Source organism: Gymnogyps californianus, chromosome 1 (assembly GCF_018139145.2).
Source record: "Gymnogyps californianus isolate 813 chromosome 1, ASM1813914v2, whole genome shotgun sequence".
Lineage (NCBI taxonomy): Eukaryota > Metazoa > Chordata > Aves > Accipitriformes > Cathartidae > Gymnogyps > Gymnogyps californianus.
Window position 1 is genome coordinate 120,904,812 of NC_059471.1, and position 23,104 is coordinate 120,927,915.

Sequence of the window (23,104 nt, forward strand, 5' to 3'; positions counted from 1 at the left end):
CAGGTGGCTTGTACATGAGCCCAAAGTTGACTCTTTCTTCTGACTTCACCAATGGCAACTGAGTCTTCTTTGCGAACACTTCCACCAGGGCTGCACTGTGCCCTTTCATTTCACCAACCCCTCCCCGCGATCCTGTGCTGCAACCCCGTGACGACAGATGCAGACTATTTTCTTTCCGTGTAAGGTGCTGATTATTTTTTGTTTGGTTTCACAGTGATAAGAAATTATATATTGGGTCATATTAGTCAGTATTTGTATAGTAAAAAATAATAAGAACGGCTCATGTAGGTATCAAAATCTTGTGTTAAGCCAACGTTTCCCGTGTAATCATGGTGTCCATACGGCAGAGCTGTCATCTCTATACACTTAGTAAAACAAAAAGCTTCAACACTCTTCAGACAGGCTGGCGGAGTGATGTGTTAATCTGCTCCCATTAACACGACAGCAAATTCCCAGTTGATCACCCAATTCAAATTAAGCGCGTGTAATCTCATGGTGACACTCACAATGGTGTTAACGTAATGCATACATAGAGATAGACGGGATGAAGCAAGTGTCCTCAGGAGTGCTCAGCTTCCAACATTAATGTCATTTAGGCACTCTGAATTTTAATATGGGTCATTAACACCAAACTCCTGTAATCACTGTTTTAAAGGCAGAGCCTTTTAACTGTGTCAGTCTTTCTGCGCACTACGCAAGGGGTGCAGGCGATGTTACAGGTGTTCCAGTTCGTGGCAGGATGGGGGAGTCCCATCAGACTCCACCATGGAGGTGTACTTTATCGGAGGTGGTGGTGGCTTGAAAGATGGAGGTCTGTTCATGCTGAAATAGAAGACAAAAGAACGCACTATCACACAAAAGCTGTATAAAAGACTGTTGTAAAATGTTCACAGGAGGAGGTAGATGGACACTAAGTCATTATAAGAGTACCTGACATTTGCTCTTACATACTGCCACTTCCGTGTTTCTCTTCTATAGCCCCAGCGCACCTCCTGGTATTCACTTGCCTTTCTCAGCTGCCACCTCACAATTTTACTTTATTCATGCTTTAAAAGAACAGATCATGGTCCTGGTGAACCAGCCAAAACACTTGCAGAGATCTTTTGCTCACACTGCTCTCTGAAAGTGTATTTAAAGACTCATAACTTTTTTTTTGTTAATTTATATGCCAAGATAAAGAAAGGTCCTGTCCCAAATCAGTGAAAAAAATCAATCCCATTTTTACCTTCAACACACAGGATTTGCAGTCATGTTTCAAAAAGGTTTTCTAGAACTGCAAATGATTCATTATAACCATGATTTTTCAAACGTTTTAGTAATGTTAGTAAGATTAAAAATAATTGGCTCTTAGATACTGCTTTATTCAGTAGATCTCTGAGTGCTTTAGTAGGGAGTGAAACTTTGGTAATAATTACAAACTCAATGCTTCTTTAACTGGGATTAAGTTTCAGGTAGCCTACTTTAACATATATTATTCACATCTCAAATAGAGTTGCCCTGGAAGTACAATTTCATTAAAACATGTCCTCAAGTAACCATGCAAAATGAGAGAGCAAAAGCAACTGGCAGGGAGGCTATTAGAAGTGGGGGGCTCTGGGGAAAAAAATTGACTTGTATTCTTCCCTCACATCCTGAAGCTGCACTGCAGCTCTTTTTTTAAAGTTTATTTTATAGATAACCCACAGAACAGATGAAAGGACTGAGAACACTCCACGTTGCATACTGCTGTATGAAAGAAAATGGCATTAGCGATCCATGTACTGAAAGGACTCGTGCACTATGGGTAGTTTCAAATGAAAATGTGTAAATCCATACAGCTGGGTTAGAGTTTGTGCGACCCCTCCTGCCCCTGCGGTTCCCCTCCCTAGTACTTACATCTCTTTCTGGTACTGACACCATTTCCGGATGCCTAAAGCTACTAGAAAACTGCAGAAGAGGAGCAGGACGGCTACCACTGTTGGCCAGGGGAAGCGACTGGCTTTCATGTTCCTCACGCCGCCTGGAAGGGACACACAAGACAGAGCTCAACCGAACGTCCTCAGAGAGGAGGGAAATCTGGGCTTGCTGCCTGTGGCTCGCTGCTCCCACCCAGGCACAGTACGGGTGACAACGCAGCCCCAAATCAACACCAGACTGCCAGGTTCCCAGGCTGAGGATCCCAAACTCTGAGCATTGCAGCTCTAATTTATGGACTTAACCCACTTTTGTTCTGACCGGGTTTGCAGGCTCATTTCAGCCACCCATCGGTTCACATGACGAGATTATTCAGGCACAACCCAGCAAGCGTTTCATCCGAAAACCATTGGTTTTCTCTGTTCCCCAGTGAGCTTCTCTGAGAAGAGGAAGCATGTTGCGGTGCAGCCAGGCACAGCTGCCCGCCCCAGCCCTCCTTCCCACGGGCTTATTTTTCATGCCACTGACACCAAACCCTACCGAAACGAGTGGCCAAGGGCACAGCCGCCTTTTAGGGGGGCGGGAGGGGGTGTCTCGTTGGCGGCGCAGCATCCCCGCCTCGCCCCAGCTGCCTCTCCCCACCGCGGTGCTGGGATTCCCCCACTGCCCCCTTCTGCACAGCCACCCTTGGGGGTGCTGGAGGCTGAAAAAGGTGCCTTTGGGGTCCTGGCTATGGGGAGGAAGGAGAGGAGGAGCACAGCCCTCCTCCAGCCGCCGTGGAGGGTGCGGCAGTGGGCTGGGTGTCAAAGAGGGCTGGAGCACAAGAGTCGCTGGGCGATACCGCCTCAGTGTCACCTCCTGGTGTGCTGGCATCGTGACCCTTTGCAAGGCTGGTCATACCGGTACGTCACCCAGCCTGGGTCTTAGCCACAGTAGCAGCCAGCACCGCGGCTGGGCGCCAAGTCCACCACGCTGCATGAGCCCTGCGTGGCCCCTGGGCACAGGAGTGTGACCGGCCAAATTTTGCTGCTGGAAGAAAACATGCACTGGGGCGTTGCTTGCGGATGCAGGGAGAGGGCAGGAAAGCCAAAAGCCTGCGACAACCCGCGGTGTGGCGACACAGCAGCCATGACTCTCTTTTCATCTCTTTTCCCTTTTTTGAACTCCCCTGGTCAAATGTTCACATTGTTCCAGGTTTTGTGCCTCTCTGCTTTTCTTGCTTACTGCAACGGCACACTGAAAGAAGAGGATTTGTAGGGTAATGTCTCACCAGTACTATTGAGCAGACTGCTGGTAGTAAAGAAATCTTTCTCTCTGGTAACTGAAAATGGCTGGTCTGTGATGCTGAAGGACAGGTTACCTAAAAAGATACGGGCACAGAACATTTTTAGTAACTTATTTAGGTTTTTTTAAATGAAGGTTGTGTTTTGAAGCCACCGTTACTCACCCTGCTGAAGACTGGAAATCAAATTCTAGAATCAGGGTGTCAAAATTCACTTGGCAAGACGCCTACATTTTTGGCCTACAACCCGGATTTAGGCAAAAAATGTGCTTTTATCAAATTAAAGAATATTAGAAGAAAGAAAAATAGACTATTAGAAAACTCCTGTTAAGATGTTCCAGCAAGCCAGCATTGAGTTGCACAGCAGACTGGGAGAATGATAAGCTTTTTACCTCTCTGAGGGTAATGAAAAAGCTAAAGATATTAAGTGGCTTAGCAGCAACACAAAGAGTCTGCCACTGCCGTGACTGAGTGAAACCCCAGTCTCCTCTGTCAAGTACTGTGTCTGAACCACAAAAATCATCTTTCATCTGTTTGTAGACAGATATTTTGCCTTTCCTAATACAGCTAAGCTACCTATGTTTAAGATCAGTGCTGCCTAAGGATACATTCCTCTTTTTTCTAGCCGTTTCCGCGTTTGCATCTTCTGAAATAATAGCTAAAATATGCGACTAGACAATGGCACAGCGTTTCCAGAGCTGCCACGGCACTTACGATGCTCCAGGGTTGTATTCTCGGAGGAGCGTGTGGCATTCCTGAGGCTTTGTGGGGATTCGGTGGTGGAATCATTCAAATCTGTACAAAAAGAAATAATATCCTTCAATTATCTTACAAGCTTGTACGTGACTGCTTCATTAGGCTCAACGGTGGCTATTTTATACCCTTCGCTTTTCTCTGATGCAAATGACAAATGAAATAACAGAGATACCTGAAAGTCTCTAGTATAATTGCTGATTTATAAATCCAAGGAAAAAAATCCACTGTGTAAACGATATAAATGAGTAACCAGACAGAGCTAGGAAAACCTCTTTCTTATGAGATGCTGGTTCTGATTGAAATTGAGCACTCAAGTATATATATATGTATGTATGTATGTATTAAAAAGCCCTACCAAAATCAGTCCAATTTTAGGGCACTCTAAAAATTCACTGAGAGTTTTGGACATTAATTCAATTCAGTTCTTCTTTTCTCCTTGTTTATTAGGTGTTTAATTTTATGGGGATAAGCACGCTAGATCTGGCATTTTAAAAAGTTATGTATATAAAAAAGCATATACACTTAGAGATCCCATAACGCTGTGCTCTATACAGCATGCTGACAAGCAGTACTTATTATTATTTACATAATGGCTTGTGTTAGAGCCTCCGAGGATTGAACTGATAATGGTAATCCCTGTTGCACAAGCCCGGTGCCCCTGGGGTTGCAGAGGGACACACGTCGGTATGCCTCGGCGGGCGCACCAGTGCCCGTGCGCTCTGAAATTGCCCTCAATTACAGCTGCCGGACTGAGGACCCTTCAAGGCCTTGCCTCAGCTGGTAGTCAGGCGGGCACAGCTGCAGGGAAGCCGATGAGTGGTGCAACGCACGGTACCTCCTGCAAATAGTAGTGTAATTCAGCACACTTTTAGAAAAATTGCAACCAGCAAGCTGTACAAGAGCAGGATCATGAAGCATTAGAAGTTGTCACAAGGTTTCAGTCTAAATGCATGGCTGTGGGTTATACATGGGTAAATAAGCACCAGAGTGCTGCCAAAAATATATTCAGAAAATGGAAAGCGGCTGCTACATTTGTGCTTCAGCCAAAAGACGACTGCCATACAAACGCAAAAGCGCATTGACAAGTCCTGCCTGTTCCGAAAGCACAAAGGCAAACCAAGATGTTTAAAAAGAAAGTTACTTCTGGCTTTCTGCTGCTAAGCAGAGATTTTCTAAAGGGAAAGATTTGTGAAAAAATGTCCACCCCTAGGTTTTTTTATTGATTTATTGATCTTTAATGAGGCCACCTTTCAATGTTCTATTAGCCAGCCTTTATTGCCCCACATTATCTTATTATTTCATTGCTGCTCTGTGATTTTATATAGCTTCTCCAGTAATTTATTTCATCTATAAACTACCCTCAGTACTCACTACATTTGCCTAGCAACTCTCTCAATTTTAATATTATTAAATTAAATACGTCTAATAAACCCAGGATACTCAAACATTTTTTCGTTCCTTTTTTGCTGCTGCAAGTCCTTGATGGCTTGGAAGACTCAAGCCTTTATCTTCTAACTCAGTGCAACTCAACAGGGGAATTGCTTCTGTGAAGTATTGAAAAGCTGGTACAGCTTACACCACCTGACTTTTGGCCTCTGCTCGGACTCAACTTTTCCATGTTTAGTAATAATTTTTGCATGGGGATGTGATGACTATCAGCTCGCAGCTGAAAATAAGCACCACAGAGCTAATGTTCTTGGCAAAGGCATCACAAACTGAAGACCACATAGAGCTGAGTACCTGCTGCTGTACTTTTTGCAAGATACTCCCGATCGCTGTAGATTTGCAACCCAACACTCGCTAAGTTGGTGCCACATTTGCACTTTGCAGCACCCATAACTGGCTTCGTAACTCCCTTGTTACAGTCCTACAAAGCAAAGGAGATGCACCGTCTACTCACGTGCTGTTGTCAAACTCTCATTGAATGTTGTGGCACTGGTATAGCTTTTTGTCTCTGTAGTGGAAATCAACGCTCCTGCTGAAAAACACACAAGCTTGTAAAAATTGCTGTAGAGGAACATATCTCTTGTTTTTTAATTTTCCTTCTTTCTTCCCTGTTTCCTGACTAACGAAGTCAAACAGTTATAACCTACTACTTGAGATGCTGGCTTCCCTCAGACAAGCACCACACAACTCTGTGTCTGGTTTGAAAGTCTATCACAAGCTAGAAACTCAAGAGGAGTTTGGTGAGATAGATGAATGAACTTTGAGAAAACATATGGGACACTTAAGTATGCATTTTTGGATTTCAGCTGACTTTCAGCTGACACTCAGTAGTTCTGACTGCACTGGCTTGTTTTGACCTGAAGCCAGTAGAGCGATGAACAAATGTACATAAATCAGAATTTAGACAGGGTTTCACCAGCTCCAATGAGACAAAATTATTTTCCCAACTAGCAAAGAGAAGTTTTGAAGAAGTTAGTGTATAGGAGTCACACCTGAGATGCCTGGTGCCAAATGCCAACTTATTTAACATTTTCCTCTAATCTTTTTTTGAAGTGCTAAGTATTCTAGAGCTCAACTATCTATTTATCTGATATTCAAACAGAGACAGATGGTGGTTAGCAAGTAGACCTCTCTTTTCCCAAGAGGACTATTTCACATTTACTAAAAAGAGTCCATCTTTCCTAACACCTGTCTCATTTTTGGAAAGGTATCATTAAGCTGTCTGAACAAACCTGAGAAGGTGAAATGCAGCTGTAATCCAGCACTCAAAGCCTGAGCATCTCTGGGCTCAGAGATGGAGCTATCGTGGAAGCTAAGCAAAGACCAGGAAGCAGTTTTAACAGCCTTGGTTTTGTCTCCCATCCTCCTTCTCCTGCCTATGTTTGTGCACTCTTCCCTCGTATGAATTCTCAGCTGTCTCTTGGATTTTCATTAAAAACTCGCAAAATAACAGGAACTGAACCAAACCCCTTTTTACAATGGCAGACTTGGACATGGCATCCTGACTCGGCTGCAGCCCAAAGGGTCTGCTCAAGAAGCTGATGGTGCCACCAGTGTGGGAACCAGCAGAGAGCCAGAGAGGAGAAGCACTAACCCATGGTCGGCACACCACGACTGCCACACGTCAGGGGCATTGGTTAAAAGGCAGTTGTTTCCTGGGCTATTTACAGAAGAGAAATGGCCAAGCTCCGGCTTACACTATGACTTTGACCTCATACCTCCTCAACCAGTGAAGATGTGTAATCCAGTGAGGAGAATCCTCTCTGTTCACATTGTATATTTATAGCCTTTGTCGTGAAATTGTTTGTTGAGACAGAAGGGCTTTCATTCCACTTGGACAAGCTCTTTGCTGCCCCACTGTCAGCCAGGCTGGGCAAGTGTCTCTACTTTGAGGATGGGGAAGGCAGCATGAGAAGCAGCAAACTTTAATTTCAGTGCCACTGCAATCTGTGTTCCTGCCCTGGCACATCTCGATCTAGCCTCTTCATGCCCCAGGGCTTTACATTAAGTGATTCAGCTCCCAAACAGCACTCTGCTGGGGCAGGACGAAGCCTTGTGTTCAGTGTCTTCCTCCAGTATTACCCCACACACTGCCTATCGCATTACTTGCTCATCTCTGGGTAAAGACTGCTATAGCGTAACGTAGGTTACTTTAAGCGAAGGTTGCAGGATTAAATTACACAGCTTAAGGAGGATGTTCAATGCCCCACAGGCTCAAGAAAGTTAGTCTGTTGCAATCAATTTTTTTTGTTTGGGAGAACAAGGCTGCCGCAAAGGGCCAAGGGCCAGATCCACTCTTGCCAGCTGGTGCCTCAGCAGTGGATCATTTCTGAGCCAAAGCTTTGCTGCTGCTATGGAGGGGAAGATGGTGTTTGACAATGACTTGCCACGTTGCCTCTTCCTCGTGCTGCCTGTGCTGCCGTTTTGCACGTGCTGTTTTGTCTCCAAAATGGGAACGTGTGCCGTGCCCGTGTTTATTCAGGCTGCGTGGCAGCGAGCACACACCTTGCTGCCGGTGAGGGCAGCCCCAATGCCCTTCTAACTGCTGCTTAACACCAGCCAGTCCTACAGGGATCAACAGCTGGGCTTCAAAATGGAAAGAGACTTTAAAGAAAAAAGTGTTTGCAGACAGACTGTGCTGCGAGAAAATGCACTCTGCTGCGACTGGCGGGCATTAACCCTTTGTTTTGGGATCAGAAGGCAGGAGGTTCACAGCTTCACCTGCTCTCGATTCAAGATGCTGCTGTGCTGTTGAGTGTGTGCCAGCTACTGGTGCATGCACCTCCCTGGGGAAGCGAGGTTAAACCCTTCCAAGTGAGTTACACTGGCCTCGGTGTCACCAGCCGGGAGAAGAAATCACTGAGTTGAGTCATCTGCTGTAAATATTTTGTTTATGAGTGCTTTGTATTTGTACTCCTGTGCTCCAGCATTTGGGTTGCACTTTTTCTAGCTCTAATGTCATTCTATTTTTGTATGCTATTTAATTAAAGAGATACAAAGAATAAGTGTTGTAAAAATATATACTCGATGTCTGTTCACTTGCTGAAATTAATGCATATATCCGGAACGGAGCATTAAAAAAGATAAATATATAAGAAAATGCCGTCTTGAGTTTATTTTTGAACTGTGGACTTCCTAGTGTATAATGCACTAGGAAAAGGGCTTCAGTGGACACTAAATTGTTTGCTACAAAAAATGCAAGATGGTTATTCTGTTTATGTATCTTTCTCCTATGTTCTTGAAGCAATAGAGAAAACATTTTGACTGAATTGATTACCTTGTGTCGTGGAAGCAGGAGCCAAGCTTGCTTGACTTGTGAAATCCAGAGAAGCCAAAGATGTTGACTGGTGCTCTAAAGACAAACAGATTACATGGTATCACATTTAGTCATAGGGTTTTTTTAAAATAATATTAATAAATCGTAAAACAACCTGGATCAAAGAGCTTGCAGTAGCTGTTGGGTAAATGCAGACTCTGCAGCAGGAATCCCGCTGTTGGAGTTAAGGTTAAATGCTCAAAACACATCCCAAAAATTCAAGGGGCCCTCAGAGATTGTTGATGTTATTAATGCTGACCCTTTCATGCAGGCTAGCTGTGTGCATTATTTATTTATGCTTTTATACACAGGGTTCAGTTTAACTGCTGTGGGGTGGATTATGCACTTGATGGCGGTGCTCCCCCGCCTAGCCAGGCCCTTGCCAGAAATGGTCCTGAAAACATGCGTCCCCTGTATAAGCCCAGGAGTTCGCCTACTTTTGCTGGTTTTCCTCTCAATTGCTGAAGGTAGTTTTATATAGTTATCCATATGCATGCTCTGGTAAAGCAGTGTTACTTATATCATTAACGAATGTGAATGATGCGCTACTATTGGGTCAAGGAAAAGGGGTGGTTTTAACCTTTCTATCACATGCACCTCTCCGTCATAATAGGACAAGTTTATTCATAGTTGTATAGGGGTTTTTACTCCATTTTATAAAAAGACATAAGAATAATATGTGATATTCAGCATGCCATTTTACGTGCTGTCCTAACATGACAGTTTTAGCAGGATTTGTGTCAGATCTCTTCTTGGGTAACTTCGCAGCTCACAAATTCCCATCCAGCAGCACACAGGTACCGTCAGTACCAGAGCACACTGACCTTTCCCTGGCATGCCTCTGGCTCTGTGTACATGACATTTAAGCAATGGTCAAGCAGAGATCCTACATATATTGACTGAGTAATAAAGAAGGCGCTTTTTTTCCCCCCTTACCTGAGGTAGTCATGACAGCTGATGGAAGTGCTGAATTTCCAAGGTCTATAACAAATCAAAGCAAACACTTTTACTCAGGGTGAGAAAGGTGTTTATTCTGCTTTAGAAAAGTGGGTGATTCAATGGTTCAAGAGTGAGAGAGTGCGTCACACTTAATTTCCAAATAAACTTTCAATGCACAACTCAGCCAAGGGGTCCAGCGAGAAACATGAAGCAACTGAGGTAAAGGCACTGTGAAATCCCTAGGGAAATAAAGGTTTGAGGGAAAAAGGTTTTGGAGCCCCTGGCACCTCAACTTAAAAAGCACAACTAAGTTACATAGTTTTATCCCATACAAACAGATGCACCTTACTAGCACACATGTTGAAATAACATACATGACCCAGTGGTGGCACCTGCATAGCTTCATCCATGAGAAACTTCAGAGACTGCAACTCTGACAGGAAATTTCAGGGACACTTTGCACTGAAAAGTGCTCACCGAGTCCTCAAAGAAGAGGAGAGGGAGTTATTCTTTGTAATTAAAGGACTGTTAACCAGCCAGCCAAGCACAGCAGAGACACCATCCTGCCCAAGCAGCATTTACATCTTGAGTGAGATGTCTCACTTTTTTATTTTGCCCAGGAGGTGAGGCAAAGTACCCCCTGAGTAGGTCAGGAGGAAGGATTAAATCTCCCCAAAGGGCTCCATGAAGGAGGTGATCTATGAAAGCTCACACATCCCCTTAGAAAAACACATCTGTAAAGGCAGCCAGAAGGTACCTCTGTCTGGTCAGGCATGTTGGGAGGGTGTTGGGCAGAGAGTGACCCTATACAGATAGGATCTTAGCATACATAGGTAACCATCAACTCTCCAGCTGCTTTCCTTTGCAAGCATTTGTGCCTTCTTTGACTGTTTTGAGTGTTGCTCTTCCATTTGCATTTCATCTTAGCCTCGCCTGTGCTAACAGGGATTTCGTAGTAGCTGGCTGACATAAAAGGACTCCTTACCAAAGATGCAGCAGGTCTAAAAACCAGGGTAGTGGGGCACCTCGAGGTGTGCCCAGCTCCCAGTACGTTTCTGCAGAGTGTGCAAGGTGAAGCAGGGTGGTGACCTGAAGCAAGCTGCAAGGGCTGCTTTGAGAGATCACCTTGTAAAGGCCAGCGGAGGACAGTGTCTCTCTCTCAGGGACCCCCGGTACCTGGGATGGCTTTCTGGTGCCTAGCAGGGTATTGGCTGAACCCCCAGGACCTGCCACAACCTGCACTCACAGAAGCAAGCTTACATAGAAAACCACACTTCTTTCCATGCCGTTTGTCTACAGCATTTCTCTGACACACTCACGTAACCCACTGCTGAAATGCAGCTGCCTCCTGTGCGGAGCAGAGCAAGCTGCTCCAGGAGAGGCATCTCCAAAGGGCTTCAGCTGAGGTGTGGAGGGAACGGTTTATCTGTCTGCAATAAGCTGATAATAAGACAAACTTGCAGGGGCAGAGCGCGGATTTATCAAATTTACACAAATTAAGAAACATCAGTTCTTTAATTAGGCAAAAGTGTTGAGGATCTTGGCTGCGTACTTAAGCAGAAGGTAGAACCATTAGTAGGGCTGTTATTTTTATCAGTTCAGTGCTGAAAGAGCTATATTCAAATGCCAGCTGAAGCATCAGAAATAACATTAAGTGCCCCTCAAGGCTGGAGTTTAATTATGCTTGGGCTTAATTATGATAGATTACATCACCAAAATATATATTTATTGTATTTTCTCTGAAGTCATAGATGCAGAAAGGGGTACCTTACTACCCATCCAGAAACAGGTTTGCAAAACCATTTTTCCAATAGATTTAGGAATTTATAGACGCACCTCTAACATAACCCAAGTTATTTCATTCTCTAATTTATCCTACCTTCTGAAGCCATGGTGGTAAAAGCTTCAGATGAGGCTTCATTAGACTTATTGTCTGCGAAGAAAAAAAAAGAAAGATAAAAGCAGTTCTTAAAAGTAGTTAAGCTTTTGTTATAAAGGCTGAAAATGTAGTTTGGGGTTTGTGTCATACTGTGCATTAGTATGGCACCTTCACAGAACATAGCTGAGAATTAATTTAATTCTTTCCTTTCTGTCACATCTAAATACATTAACATTTTTATACAGAGTGGATCTATCTTAGCGTTAGCATAGCCTGCAGGCAAGAACATAGACTGCTTTAATTGACGGCTCTCTGATTTGAATATATTTCTACAAAACTGCAAATTGGGTGAAATGAGTCATTTTGGAGAAAAATGATCATTTATCTCCCTTCCCTCCGAACCTATATTTCCAGAGGAGTAAGCTCTGGCTTTTGATGCAGTCTTTCTTTGTGGAAAAACATACCAATAAGCGTATCCACAGCCACAAGTGAATACAGCTGAGCTGCAAGCAGTCACCATGGTACGTGACATACCCGTGTGGGCTGCTAAGAGGCCAGCAGTTCAGTTGTATTATCTGTGCAGCAAGAAGCATACAGAGTAAAAAAAAAGGTGTAACTATGCATTTGGACCTGAAGAGGAGGCATGCATAAGAGGGTGCTAAAGGAAATCAGTCTGCCCTTCTCCCTGGCCACCCTGCATCCTCAGAAATGCCATAAGCCTCTGCACCGCCACATCTCTTGCTTTCACCAACTACTTGAGACAGTATTCCTCCACACTTCCCTGATCGTGTAGCTAATTCTTATACTACAGGTTATAGGGGAGTTTCTCCATTGGCCAAAATGGTTCAACTGTTTCAGGGGCCTTTTGCAGGTTTCACTGAAGATGTACAACATAGCCCTGACTCTGAGGGTTTGATTTTCCAGAGAGCTGCATTGCACACATGCAGACTTTCTACCAGGAGTGCTCAGTGAGAAAGACACGATTATAATAGCTCACTGGTGCCATGTGGCTAAGCTAGTGTATTTTTGGGCATGGCAAGCGCAGCAAGACACTGCCTAAACCAACAGCAAGCATCTTGTATTTGTACAGGAGTTTCTTAGCTCATTTAGAGGCTTGAGCAAAGACTTGAGCTAAAAAAGCTGCCAGAAAGTTCAAGCTGTGTGATGAACTTGTACAAAAAAGCTTCCATACTCTTGGCATTTCTTCAGTATTTTAAATAACAGAGAATACACGTGTTCGGTGTTCTTAACATTTTATGTTTCAGACATGTCCTATTGTCGTGGTTTAACCCCAGCTGGCACCTAAGCACCACACAGCTGCTCAATCACTGCCCCCACCCAGTGGGATGGGGGAGAGAATCAAAAAAACCAAACCTTGTGGGTTGAGATAAAGGCAGTCTAATAGGACAGAAAGGAAGGAAAATAATGATAACAATAATAATAATAAAATGACAATAATACTACTAAAAGAATTATAATATACAAAACAAGCGATGCACAATGCAATTGCTCACCACCCGCTGACCGATGCCCAGTTAGTTCCCGAGCAACGATCAGCCCCTCCCGGCCAACTCCCCCCAGTTTATATACTGGGCATGACATCATATGGTATGGAATATCTCTTTGGCCAGTTTGGGTCAGCTGTCCTGGCTGTGTCCCCTCCCAACTTCTTGTGCCCCTCCAGCCTTCTTGCTGGCTGGGCATGAGAAGCTGAAAAATCCTTGACTTAGTATAAACACTACTTAGCAACAACTAAAACATCAGTGTGTTATCAACATTATTTTCCTACTAAATCCAAAACACAGCACTCTACCAGCTACTAGGAAGAAAATTAACTCTGTCCCAGCCGAAACCAGGACACCTATCTATGAAAAACCTACCGAAGGAAACAAATATTTCTTCTGATGAAATATTCCAAGTTTCATTCCGGAGGAAGGAAAACAGACATGCACACGAGAACATCTTATGTGTCTGGTGGGTCCCTTGCAACATCAGCGTTGATCTCAGCTGATAGAAACCTTCACTGTCTTGCAAGTCTTCTTGTTCAACAGAAATGTCTTGGGGGAAGAAAAAAAGAAAAGCTGCAAGACCCTCTCATTACACTCCAAACTATAAATCAGAGCTGTGCAAAACATTGGTACTGAAAAGCAAGCTCATATGGCTGCAGGTTTCTTTGCTGAGACACTATCAAAGATTTGGCAAGAACAGCATGGTTATACCAAGCCATCTATCCCATCACTGGCAATTGCAGGGGGCTATGGTCACGGCTGTTCACCAGCCGTTGCCTCTGAGGAGGCCTGATACTTTCCCTTTCACCCAGACGGACACCTACAGGCTCCCCATGGCAGGAGCGGATGAGCAACCATCGCTTTTCTTGGGAACTGCTTCTACAGCTGCGCCGTTGTCCTATTGACAGGTTGCATTACCTCCAGGCTGCTCCATCAGGCTCTCTCTGTCCATGTACCACACGAGGCTTGGCTTGGGAAACGCCTTCCTCACGACACAGCTCACGTTAGGCTATGGGGTAGTAAAAGCCAGTTGTTAGCCTCTGTCATTTCTCACCCGGCTGCCGGCTTCCAAAATCCCTTATGGACAGAGCTTATTTACTCACCACCCCGCTCCGGAAGGAAGCGCTCGCTTCCTCTTTATTGTGTTTCTCTCCCCCGCATTTTTCTGGTTGCAGACACCATTGAATGAGAGCCCAGGGACACCCCCATCGCTCTGGGCCAGGTCGGGGGTGACGGGGCTCCAACACCCTCCAGTCCTGTGCTGTGGCTGGAGAGATGTAGGGTGACCCCCCACCCTCCTGCCCCTCAGTGACAAACATCCACATGGAGAAACACTAGAGTCAGTAATGGACACAGTGCGTGTGGGGAGAATGAGACACCTCCTGATTGCCATGTAAAACCTTCATTCCTTAGGCAGATAAAGAGACAAATCCCATGAAAAAAACTGCCTAGCACAATGATATGCTGAATATACAAAATTAGATACCTTTGTAGAGGGCACAATGTGTAAGATATTTCCAGAAGTCACAAGGAATTGCATGATTTAGATGCAGTAGTCCTGGCTGTACGCCAATTGCTCCAAAAATCTGTGTTTGTGCTCAATTTAATTTCTCATCAAGCAATAGATGCGAAGGACTTCAAAATCAAGCCTGGATGAAGAGTTGGGCACTAGCAGCGTGGGAGGTGTCATCCTCATGCTGCCTGGATGTTCCCAATTACATTTACTTAGCAGCTTATGGCACTAAGAGAAATTGCCTTGTCCATTTAAACAAAGAAAAAAAAAAGAAAAAAGCATGTGCTACTCATGCAGCACAAAGCCCTCTTGCTCCCACTTTCGAAGAAAGTGGTTCACACATTTAGTTGAAAGCAAGCTTTATGCATTGCAGACAGCAGAAGTCAATTATTCAGTATGAAGACTGAAACTACCCAGCTGAAACTCTTTCCTTGCCATGGTAAATAACCTCTGAACTTGTAGTGTAATTGCTCTCCCCTCTTTTCTCTTCAGTATTCCCTTATTTTTCAGGCACTTTTAGTTCATAGTATTTTTATAAATGCTTCCTATGAAGAAATACAAAATCTGACATCCAAAGTAGATTTAAGCCCTGCAAGAAAAGGGCAGAAAAGAGAAGGAAAGGAGCCGGTGTTTGTTTGGAGGTGAAGAACGAACAGAGGCTCTTAGAAGAGTTTCTGTTGCTGGCCCCATGATAGCTGCACCCCTTGCTCTGCTCAACAGGACAGTGCAGGCAAAAGCCTGCAATGTCCAACACCACACCTGGAAATAGGTCACCAGGAAAATTATACCCGTTTCGCAGAACCAGCTGACTCATGGCTTGTCTGCAGCAGGTGGATGTGGTTAATACAAGGTTCTGCCTGCCCACAAGTGCTGTTTCCAAGGAAAACTTTTTTAATTTGGGATGCTCACAGATCAAAAGTTTCAACCTGGATGGACGCAACAGGAAGCAAAGCACCATAGCTAGTAGCCAGAGTGGCTTGCTAGTCGATCATATAGGCCACAAATATGTTTTATGCCAAGTATGGCCAGTGCAGTACTGCAGACCTTTAGGTTTTGGCCATTACCAAGCATGTGATAAAAAAGAGGCCCCAAAACACATGTGTAACTGCTCAGCTCTAAATAGAGGCCTTCAGATCCAGCCGCTCCATCAGCATCTGATTGCTCCAGCTGAGTTCTGCTTGCAGCATGACACATTACGCCTGACACGATCATCACCTTTCCATTGACACACCAGGCCACGTCGGTGCCCCGAGCACTGCTCCCACAGCACCTGCTCCTCCCTGTCCCCAGGGGGGCTGTGTGGCAGGCAGGGGCTGCTGCTGCCTGGCCCCTTGGAGCAGCATCCCGGGTAGTGGGTGACCTTCTTCAGAGAGGGATTTTAAGCAGTGTGGAGAGGGCAGCTCAAGGCTGCCGGGTGGTAGCTGGCAGATGGGGAGGGAAAGGGAGCATCGCAGCCCCCTGCAACATCATCAGCTCCTCACAGCCTCTGGATCCTCTCCTGCAGCCTTCCCTAGGCCTAACACAAAACCAGATTTTGCCTACACCGTGGCGAAGCCCTTAGCTAGCTCCAGTTTGTGCTCACTGAGGCAGCTCACTGCCTCACTGCTCAGAAGAAAGGGCATGAACGGCTGACATCAACTCATTGACTTGCTCGTCGCCGTGTGAGCTCGGTCAGTTTGGAGATCCCATCCACGTCTGATTCCGCTTAGCTTGCCTGGCCCTGCTGGGGTGGCACGGTGGCGGTCAGAGGCATTACTCTTCGCTCCAAAATTGCTCACCTTCTGCGAGGTGCCAGCGGAGCCCTCCTGCAGGCTAACAGAGATCTCAGGGTAGGCTGGAAAGCAAACAGAAATGTATTAGTGACATGGATACCAAAGGTTACAGTAACAGCTTCTAATAAGATGTAACAGCCTTGTTTCGTGAAAAGAGTGGAAATTAAATCCTACATCCACCCACACACCTAGCAAGATAAAAGCTTGCACAGCTCCGCTTTGAGGTCAAGGAAGTGGTTTAGAACCATATATCAGCAGCTGCTACCACAAGATCCATGATGTATTTCACTGCCTACCTAAACTACTCTTGGGCGGCTTTGCTGGAGAAACGAGCTGAAACCATCCTGCAGTCACAGCTCCGGCAGCAAAGCGACCCTTCCCGGTCCTGCTGAAATAAAACACTCCCCAGTTGTTGGTTCCTCTGGGTGTTTGCCAATCAAAGTTATCTGCAAAGGCTTTAGCCATCCCCAAAAACATTGATTTTGGGTACCAGCTATCCACTTGCTGTCGCCCAGGCAGATGTGTGACAGTGTCACACCACAGACGCTTCCTGCCTCACCAGGAAACCCAGAGCTCACCTTCACATCAGAGCAGCGGGTCTCTGATGACCACATCCACAAGAAATGGAAAAAATGTTCTTTTGTTTTCGCAGCATTTTAGTTCTAAGCGCGGCTGACTGTATAAGTAACAGCTATCAGGTACTGTAAGCCTCCCTAAGTTGGCATTTCTAAATTAGCCATTGGGATCACTGGTTTGCAGTAATATTAATTGACTTGTTGAGTAAGGACTGTTGAAACTGTGCTAATATATAGCAAATCTCAAAAGCCTTGCATAAATTGTGCTTCTGGCCCTTTCTGAGCTGTAAAACTGGACTGGAAACAAGTGCAGCCCCTGGATTACTTAGGAGATCTGTAATTCTTTCTCTTTCCAACCTAAACCTCACTTTAATCTCTACCATTAAGATTATTTTCTTTTCTTTTTTTTTTTCTTTTTTTTCTAACCTTGTTAATTGATAAAGGGTCACCTCAGTTCATTACATTTCCCTCTGAGGTGAACTGCTCAAGTTTCCCTGTTGTTTTATATAGAGAATCCACAAAGGACTCTCCCACCTTCTTTTTTTTAATTTCCATTTTTTCTGCCTAGTGTTACAGATGGATTATGCCTGGGAGTGGCCTATATTTAATTATCATGGCCTTATGATTTTCTGGATTTAGGGTATTTTTTGGATAGAACTTCCTTTTTTTTTTTTTTTTTTGGTAGATTCTTCCTATCAGAAAATGAATGTCTTAAGATTTCATCCTTGTTTCTACCTTGCCAAAACTGTACAGATGGTAGTGGGGCTGGCAGAAGACAACCATACTTCTTCAGATGTAAGAAAAAGTCTGGTAAACTGGATCTTCTAATCTCAGCTGAAAGTTGCCTGGGAGACTAAATACCATCTAGCCTAGTGCCTGCTCTTCCTTTTGTTTTTTGATGAGAACAGGTATGTATTGCCACATCTGTATTGGATGCTGTCCTCTGCTTTCTCAGAAGACGTGTTTGCTGAGTAACTGTTCTGGCAGGCAGCTCTCAAGCACAGCTCTAAATGATCTAATAGATCTTTTCCATTTAACATCTCAGCCCCTGTTAACAGTTTGACATTCATTTGTCTTGCTAGGATATTTACCAATGTTTTGGGTCTAGCAGAAATTCAATATTTAGTATAGCAGTTTCTGCTGCTGAGCTTTTACTCTCACAAAAAGGAGAAATCAATATTTGGCAAAGTTAGATGTGAAAAGGCCATACATTTTCTCAGAAACTTGTATCGAAAAGAACTCTGTTCCAGGAAAGAAATATTTTAAAGCATTTCAGTCCAAAAGTACCCTCTTAAAAAAAGCTCTCTTGGTTGAATGTCTGTTTTTACTCAACCTATCAAGACTCTCAACTTCATTGAGAGACTTGTTCATGCCTTCCTATCCTCTCCTGCCCAGCTCTCAGTCATACTCAGGCCACCTCAAGCATCTGTGGGGAAGCGCCACTGCCGCCCCTCAGACTTGGGCTGTCTCCACTATGTTTAGCCTTGAAGCGTTTGTCAGAGGGATCCTGCACAAGGAGCTTTCCCCAGGCGACAGCACCTTCCTCTCCTCCTCCTCTTCCTGCCCATTACAGCACTGTGGTGCACTAGCTGCCTGCCCTCCCTGCCTTTCTTTCATACCACCCAGCCCGTGGGGTTCAATTGCATGAGTGTTTGGGTGCCAGGGGGGATTCTGGGTTGCTGAGACAGGAAAATCTCCCCAAGTTTCAGTTGGCCTTGGTTCTCTAGCTATGTCCTTTCTAATGGCCAGGACAACAGATATAACCAATATAATGTGCTGTTGACATTGTATACGCTTACTATCATGCTTTAGATCTTGCCCTGGCCATTTGAGGCTGGGTCTACCTGCTAGAACATAAATGTTCATTTCTTCATTCCCTGGTCAGCTTTGGCACAAGGAACAAGAGAGGTGCTGTCATCTGAAGTGGCTGTTTGTCTGTCCCCAAATGTCAACTGGAGATTGCTGGATTATTCTGGCCACTGTCTCTGCCTATTCTCTGCCAGCTCCTGCCCTGCCAGTGCATGGGCATGTGGGCAGGCGCCGGGGCAGCTCTGGACCATCTCCCTTCCCACTGCAGCACAAGAGAAGTAAATGGAGAAAAGCTGGTATGATGCAATCATAAGCAGGGTGACTTCAGTGAATGGTAACAGAAAAGAGTGAGACAGCATGCAAAACACTTATTTTGCCTGCAAAATACCAAACGTGAAAGGGCTAAGCACAAAAAAGCACTTCCTCCAAGATCTGGACTCTATTGGCCTGAGGCCTGAGAGACCTTCCTCAGCACCCACCACAAACCAGCTCCTAGGGAGCCCCTCCACCTAACCCTGCCCTCAGGACACCTGCGAGAGAGGCTGGCACACAGCACGCCAGTCCAAAGCCAGCCAGCACTTACTGGGAACATCACAGGCTGTTCACCACCAAGGGCCACTGTTGCTTTCTGTCGTTTGCCTCTCTCCCCTGTTGTACTAATACGCTGATGTGGGTGCATGCACAGACAACCACATGTGACACAGTAATTCAGAGAATAAGCCAAATAAAGCAACCTCTTAGGCTAACAGATACACAAACCAAGGTGAGAGCATCAGCAGGGACAGAGGGGAGGGAGAGTTCAAGTATGTTAGTATATTTGAACAATTACCCAGGTAACACTGTAGCTATTTGACAAATGTTGATTTTTAAAAGTAAGACCTGTGTCTGAATCATCCAACGCAAGAGGAAATTTCAGATCATTAACTTCTATTTTTATTTCTCTTGCGTCAGTGACCAACAACCCCCAGACACAGGTTTTGCCTTTCTTTTTTTTTTTTTTTTTGCTGCTCCCTGTTGAATCTTTTTTTGCATTCAGAGCATCAGCCTCAGATGGCCGTGCCATCCTCAAGCCGCGGGCTTCCTCAGGCAAACAGCTACAGTCAAGGGACTGTTGACAGACCCACTGTTTAACACCCATTCATTGTAGGATCGTTGGAAATATGTTTCCCAGACCCACTGCTCTATAAGCAGAAAATACAGCCTGATTTTCAGTGGGCAGCATTTTTCTGATTTGGTTGTACCTCAGCGATTGTAGAGTAGTTCCTAAGCCACTAGAAAGGGAACAGAGCAAGTAACTAAAAATGGGGAAGGTTTCCAGCATGAAATGCCAGCCCACACATTTGCGGTACACGGGCCCTGCCACTCCTGACCAGTTTGAGACCCTCCAGGCAGGACCTCATTTTCAGAACCAGAGCCTTTGGCAGCAGTTGAACATCACATGCCTTCGAGGATGTGACTTTGCAACAATGGTGGTTCCAAACCACTTTAGCTGCTTACTAAATTTTGGCCATGATTTCCTAACCACAGGCAGCACGGAGGTCATTTTGTAACTAACTGGGGCATGGAGGTCTTGATGACCAAGGTGCTTTCCTGTAACCTGCAAAGTGCCATCATAAGCTTACACATCAGGGTGAGATAGTGGCAATGTGCATGCCAGTGGTGTTGATACAGGCACAATGGATCTACTATTTTTGATGCCAGAAATTGAAGGAATGGCCTCAAATTCTTCCTAAGAACTATGGGGTTATTTATTAACATTTTAACTTATTGCGGCTGAAAAAAATACAATGTAAATATGTATATACAAAAAAACCCCCAGTGTATTTCAAAAGCTATTATTGCCTTCAGAACCAGACAGGAGTGTTACCTTTCCAAGTGCAAGTAAGCAGGCAGTTGGCATAAGCCCCTTACCGAATACTCTCACGGTGGTGCTGCTCTTCTGGACTCTCTCTGGGTGGTACACCACGTGGCAGGAAAACACCCTGCCATCATCCGTGATTTTGATGGGGAAAATCTTTAGAGCGTTATTCGAACCCAGGCGGACTCTTTGCCCATACAGCGCGCTGCTGTTCCTGTACACTGCAGGACTGGAGGGCTCCTTGGTCACAAGTTCCTCTTTTCTGCCGTTTTCCCCCTGTGAAAAGAGCAACCCACACAATGTGTGAAGACCAGACACATGCCCCCCCCAAATATTTTTGCAGACCAGCTCTATTCCCACTATGAAAATCTTCCCTTGCACCCTTAGCATTGCGTAGTAGTAAGTGGACATCTGCAACATCCATTTTTTTCCAAATACATTCTCTCCCAACACTTCAAAACCAATAGTGGTCATCATCTTACCAATAAACTATGGAGTAAATAGCTGTGTCTTGTGAGTCCTGATCTCTGTAGCCTGCAGAGAGGGCAACAGAGCTGCTTTCTCACTGCAGCAATCTTTAAGTTATGCTGAACATCCCATGCATATTAAGTATGACTGAAATTCCAAGAAAATCCTTGCTCTTTTAGATTTTAAATAGCAAGAACCTGATAATAATAGCTAAAAGTCATCTCCTCTTAATGCCTGTGTGCCAGCCACCCTTAGATAGAGGTGCAGCCGGCACATCCTGGACATCTGTGCCTCGGTACATATTTGCAAGCTATACTCTGAATAATGCATGGTGACCCACATATGTCATTGTGCTGACCTTTGGGGTTTTTTTTCCCCTTCCTCTGCTACTTTGTAGAGTGAACCAGGAACACTAAAAAGTAATAAGAACAAGGATGTTTTCTACAAAAATTTTAAGAATTTTAATTTTAAGAATGCATTGCAAAAGGGAGATCTAAATAGATAACGAGCTGGGACAAAAGACTAAAAAACCTAAAATATTTGAAAATCACCTTGAAGTAAACCCTCAACAGTTACAGCTCCTCAGTGACATTAGATAGAAATTAACAGGCAAAGCTCAAGGACACTGCTGGCTGATACTTATCTCTACATACTGAAATTAACGTTAAAAGGTTACATTAAAACATGCATACAAATATTTATTTAGAAAGTGAGAGGCAGTACAAAAATATAACAAGCTTTATATCTCACAGCAAATTGCTTAAAAACAGTTTTTATGTGGTTAGCTAGATAACTGGGTTTGCGTGTCTTCGGCGCGCATCTGTGACACAGAGGTTAACAAAACCAAAACCATTACAGTCAGCCCCCTTTTTTTTCTTTCTATTTCAAAGCGGCCTGATTTCTCACTACCCTATGCAGTAACGTGTATTTTTCAGTGATACTAAAGCTTCACTACAGCAAAAATCCTTGAGAAATCCAACACAAGGAATATTTTAGTTCTGTTACATTTGCTAAATTCTTTGCCACTTTACACAGATCTGCTCTACATGTACTCCTGAAAAATTAAAAGCAATTAAGATGGAATTTTCCCTTTTTGTTTCTTTAACAGCTATTGTTTGTGGTGTCTGTGTTGCAAAACGACGTTTGTACTTGTTCCCTTTATTATCACAGTCCAACACAACTGATACCTTTTGTTTAGCAGATTCTGCAGGACAGAGTAAAGTCTAACATTTCTATTTCAATCTGCAAAAATACACTGTAGTTCCTTCTGAAGTCTATACCTGAGATGAAAAATACTTACCACTAGCCATTTCAAAGGATAATTGGACAAATTTTCTGAGGCCGTGTCCTCAAGGCATGGAATTTCTAAAGTCTGGTTTAACCGCACTTCCTTCACGTAGTGCTGCTCCTCTTTTATCATTGCAACAACAACAACAAAAAAAAGCCGAAGAAGGAAAATCAGAAACATGATGTTCATTGTGCTTTAAAAACCAATGCTGACTAGTTTTCTGTTCAAGGAACAGGCACTTTTTTTATCAGAAGGGAACTATAATTTTCAACCATTACCTATAGACACATTTGTTAAGCGAAAGCCCCGCATCTGATTCTAGATGCAGTTTCATGACTCTAATTCACAGCTTTACCTGAATTTTTGGGCAATTCATAAAAACCTTTGCTTAACTGCAGGATTAAGATGTCTTCTTTTGGAGCTGAGAATAATTTGAAGCTTCAATTTTTCTCTTACAGTTTTTTTCTGCGGCAATAAACCTTCACATCAATTTTGTGCACCTGTATTTCCTTTTCTCTGAGGATATCCGCAGACCTTCTTTTCACTAAGCACGGTGTTCAGCATGTCAGGCAGGTTAAGATTAACCCTATTTTTCAGTGTAAATGGTCCTTTTGTTATTCTCCAACCTGCCCGCTACCAGAAGCAGAGAACTTGTCACTCTTTCCTCTGTTATCAATTTAAAACAGCATCTCCTACCCTACCCATTCCCAGTCCACCTGTGGAACGGCAGAGTGATGCACTGAACAGAGGACAGCTGTGGTCCAAACACTGGGTCTGTGTGCGTGTGTGCATTTAAACAGGA

At 44.3% G+C, this 23,104-nt stretch overlaps 1 protein-coding gene across 1 annotated transcript in view; it reads right to left on the reverse strand.

Moving 5' to 3' along the window:
* Positions 1–713: 713 nt before the first annotated feature.
* CD96 (CD96 molecule) overlaps positions 714–23,104 on the reverse strand; it is a 28,785-nt gene continuing 6,394 nt past the window's right edge. The window contains exons 3-14 of the mRNA XM_050915056.1: positions 22,315–22,424; positions 20,600–20,822; positions 16,311–16,366; positions 13,938–14,028; positions 13,392–13,568; positions 11,512–11,565; positions 9,630–9,674; positions 8,655–8,729; positions 3,890–3,970; positions 3,164–3,253; positions 1,876–1,999; positions 714–822 (exon numbers count right to left, since the gene is read on the reverse strand). Of these exons, the coding sequence (XP_050771013.1) occupies positions 714–822; positions 1,876–1,999; positions 3,164–3,253; positions 3,890–3,970; positions 8,655–8,729; positions 9,630–9,674; positions 11,512–11,565; positions 13,392–13,568; positions 13,938–14,028; positions 16,311–16,366; positions 20,600–20,822; positions 22,315–22,424 (1,235 nt within the window). The remainder of the gene's footprint in view (positions 823–1,875; positions 2,000–3,163; positions 3,254–3,889; positions 3,971–8,654; positions 8,730–9,629; positions 9,675–11,511; positions 11,566–13,391; positions 13,569–13,937; positions 14,029–16,310; positions 16,367–20,599; positions 20,823–22,314; positions 22,425–23,104) is intronic.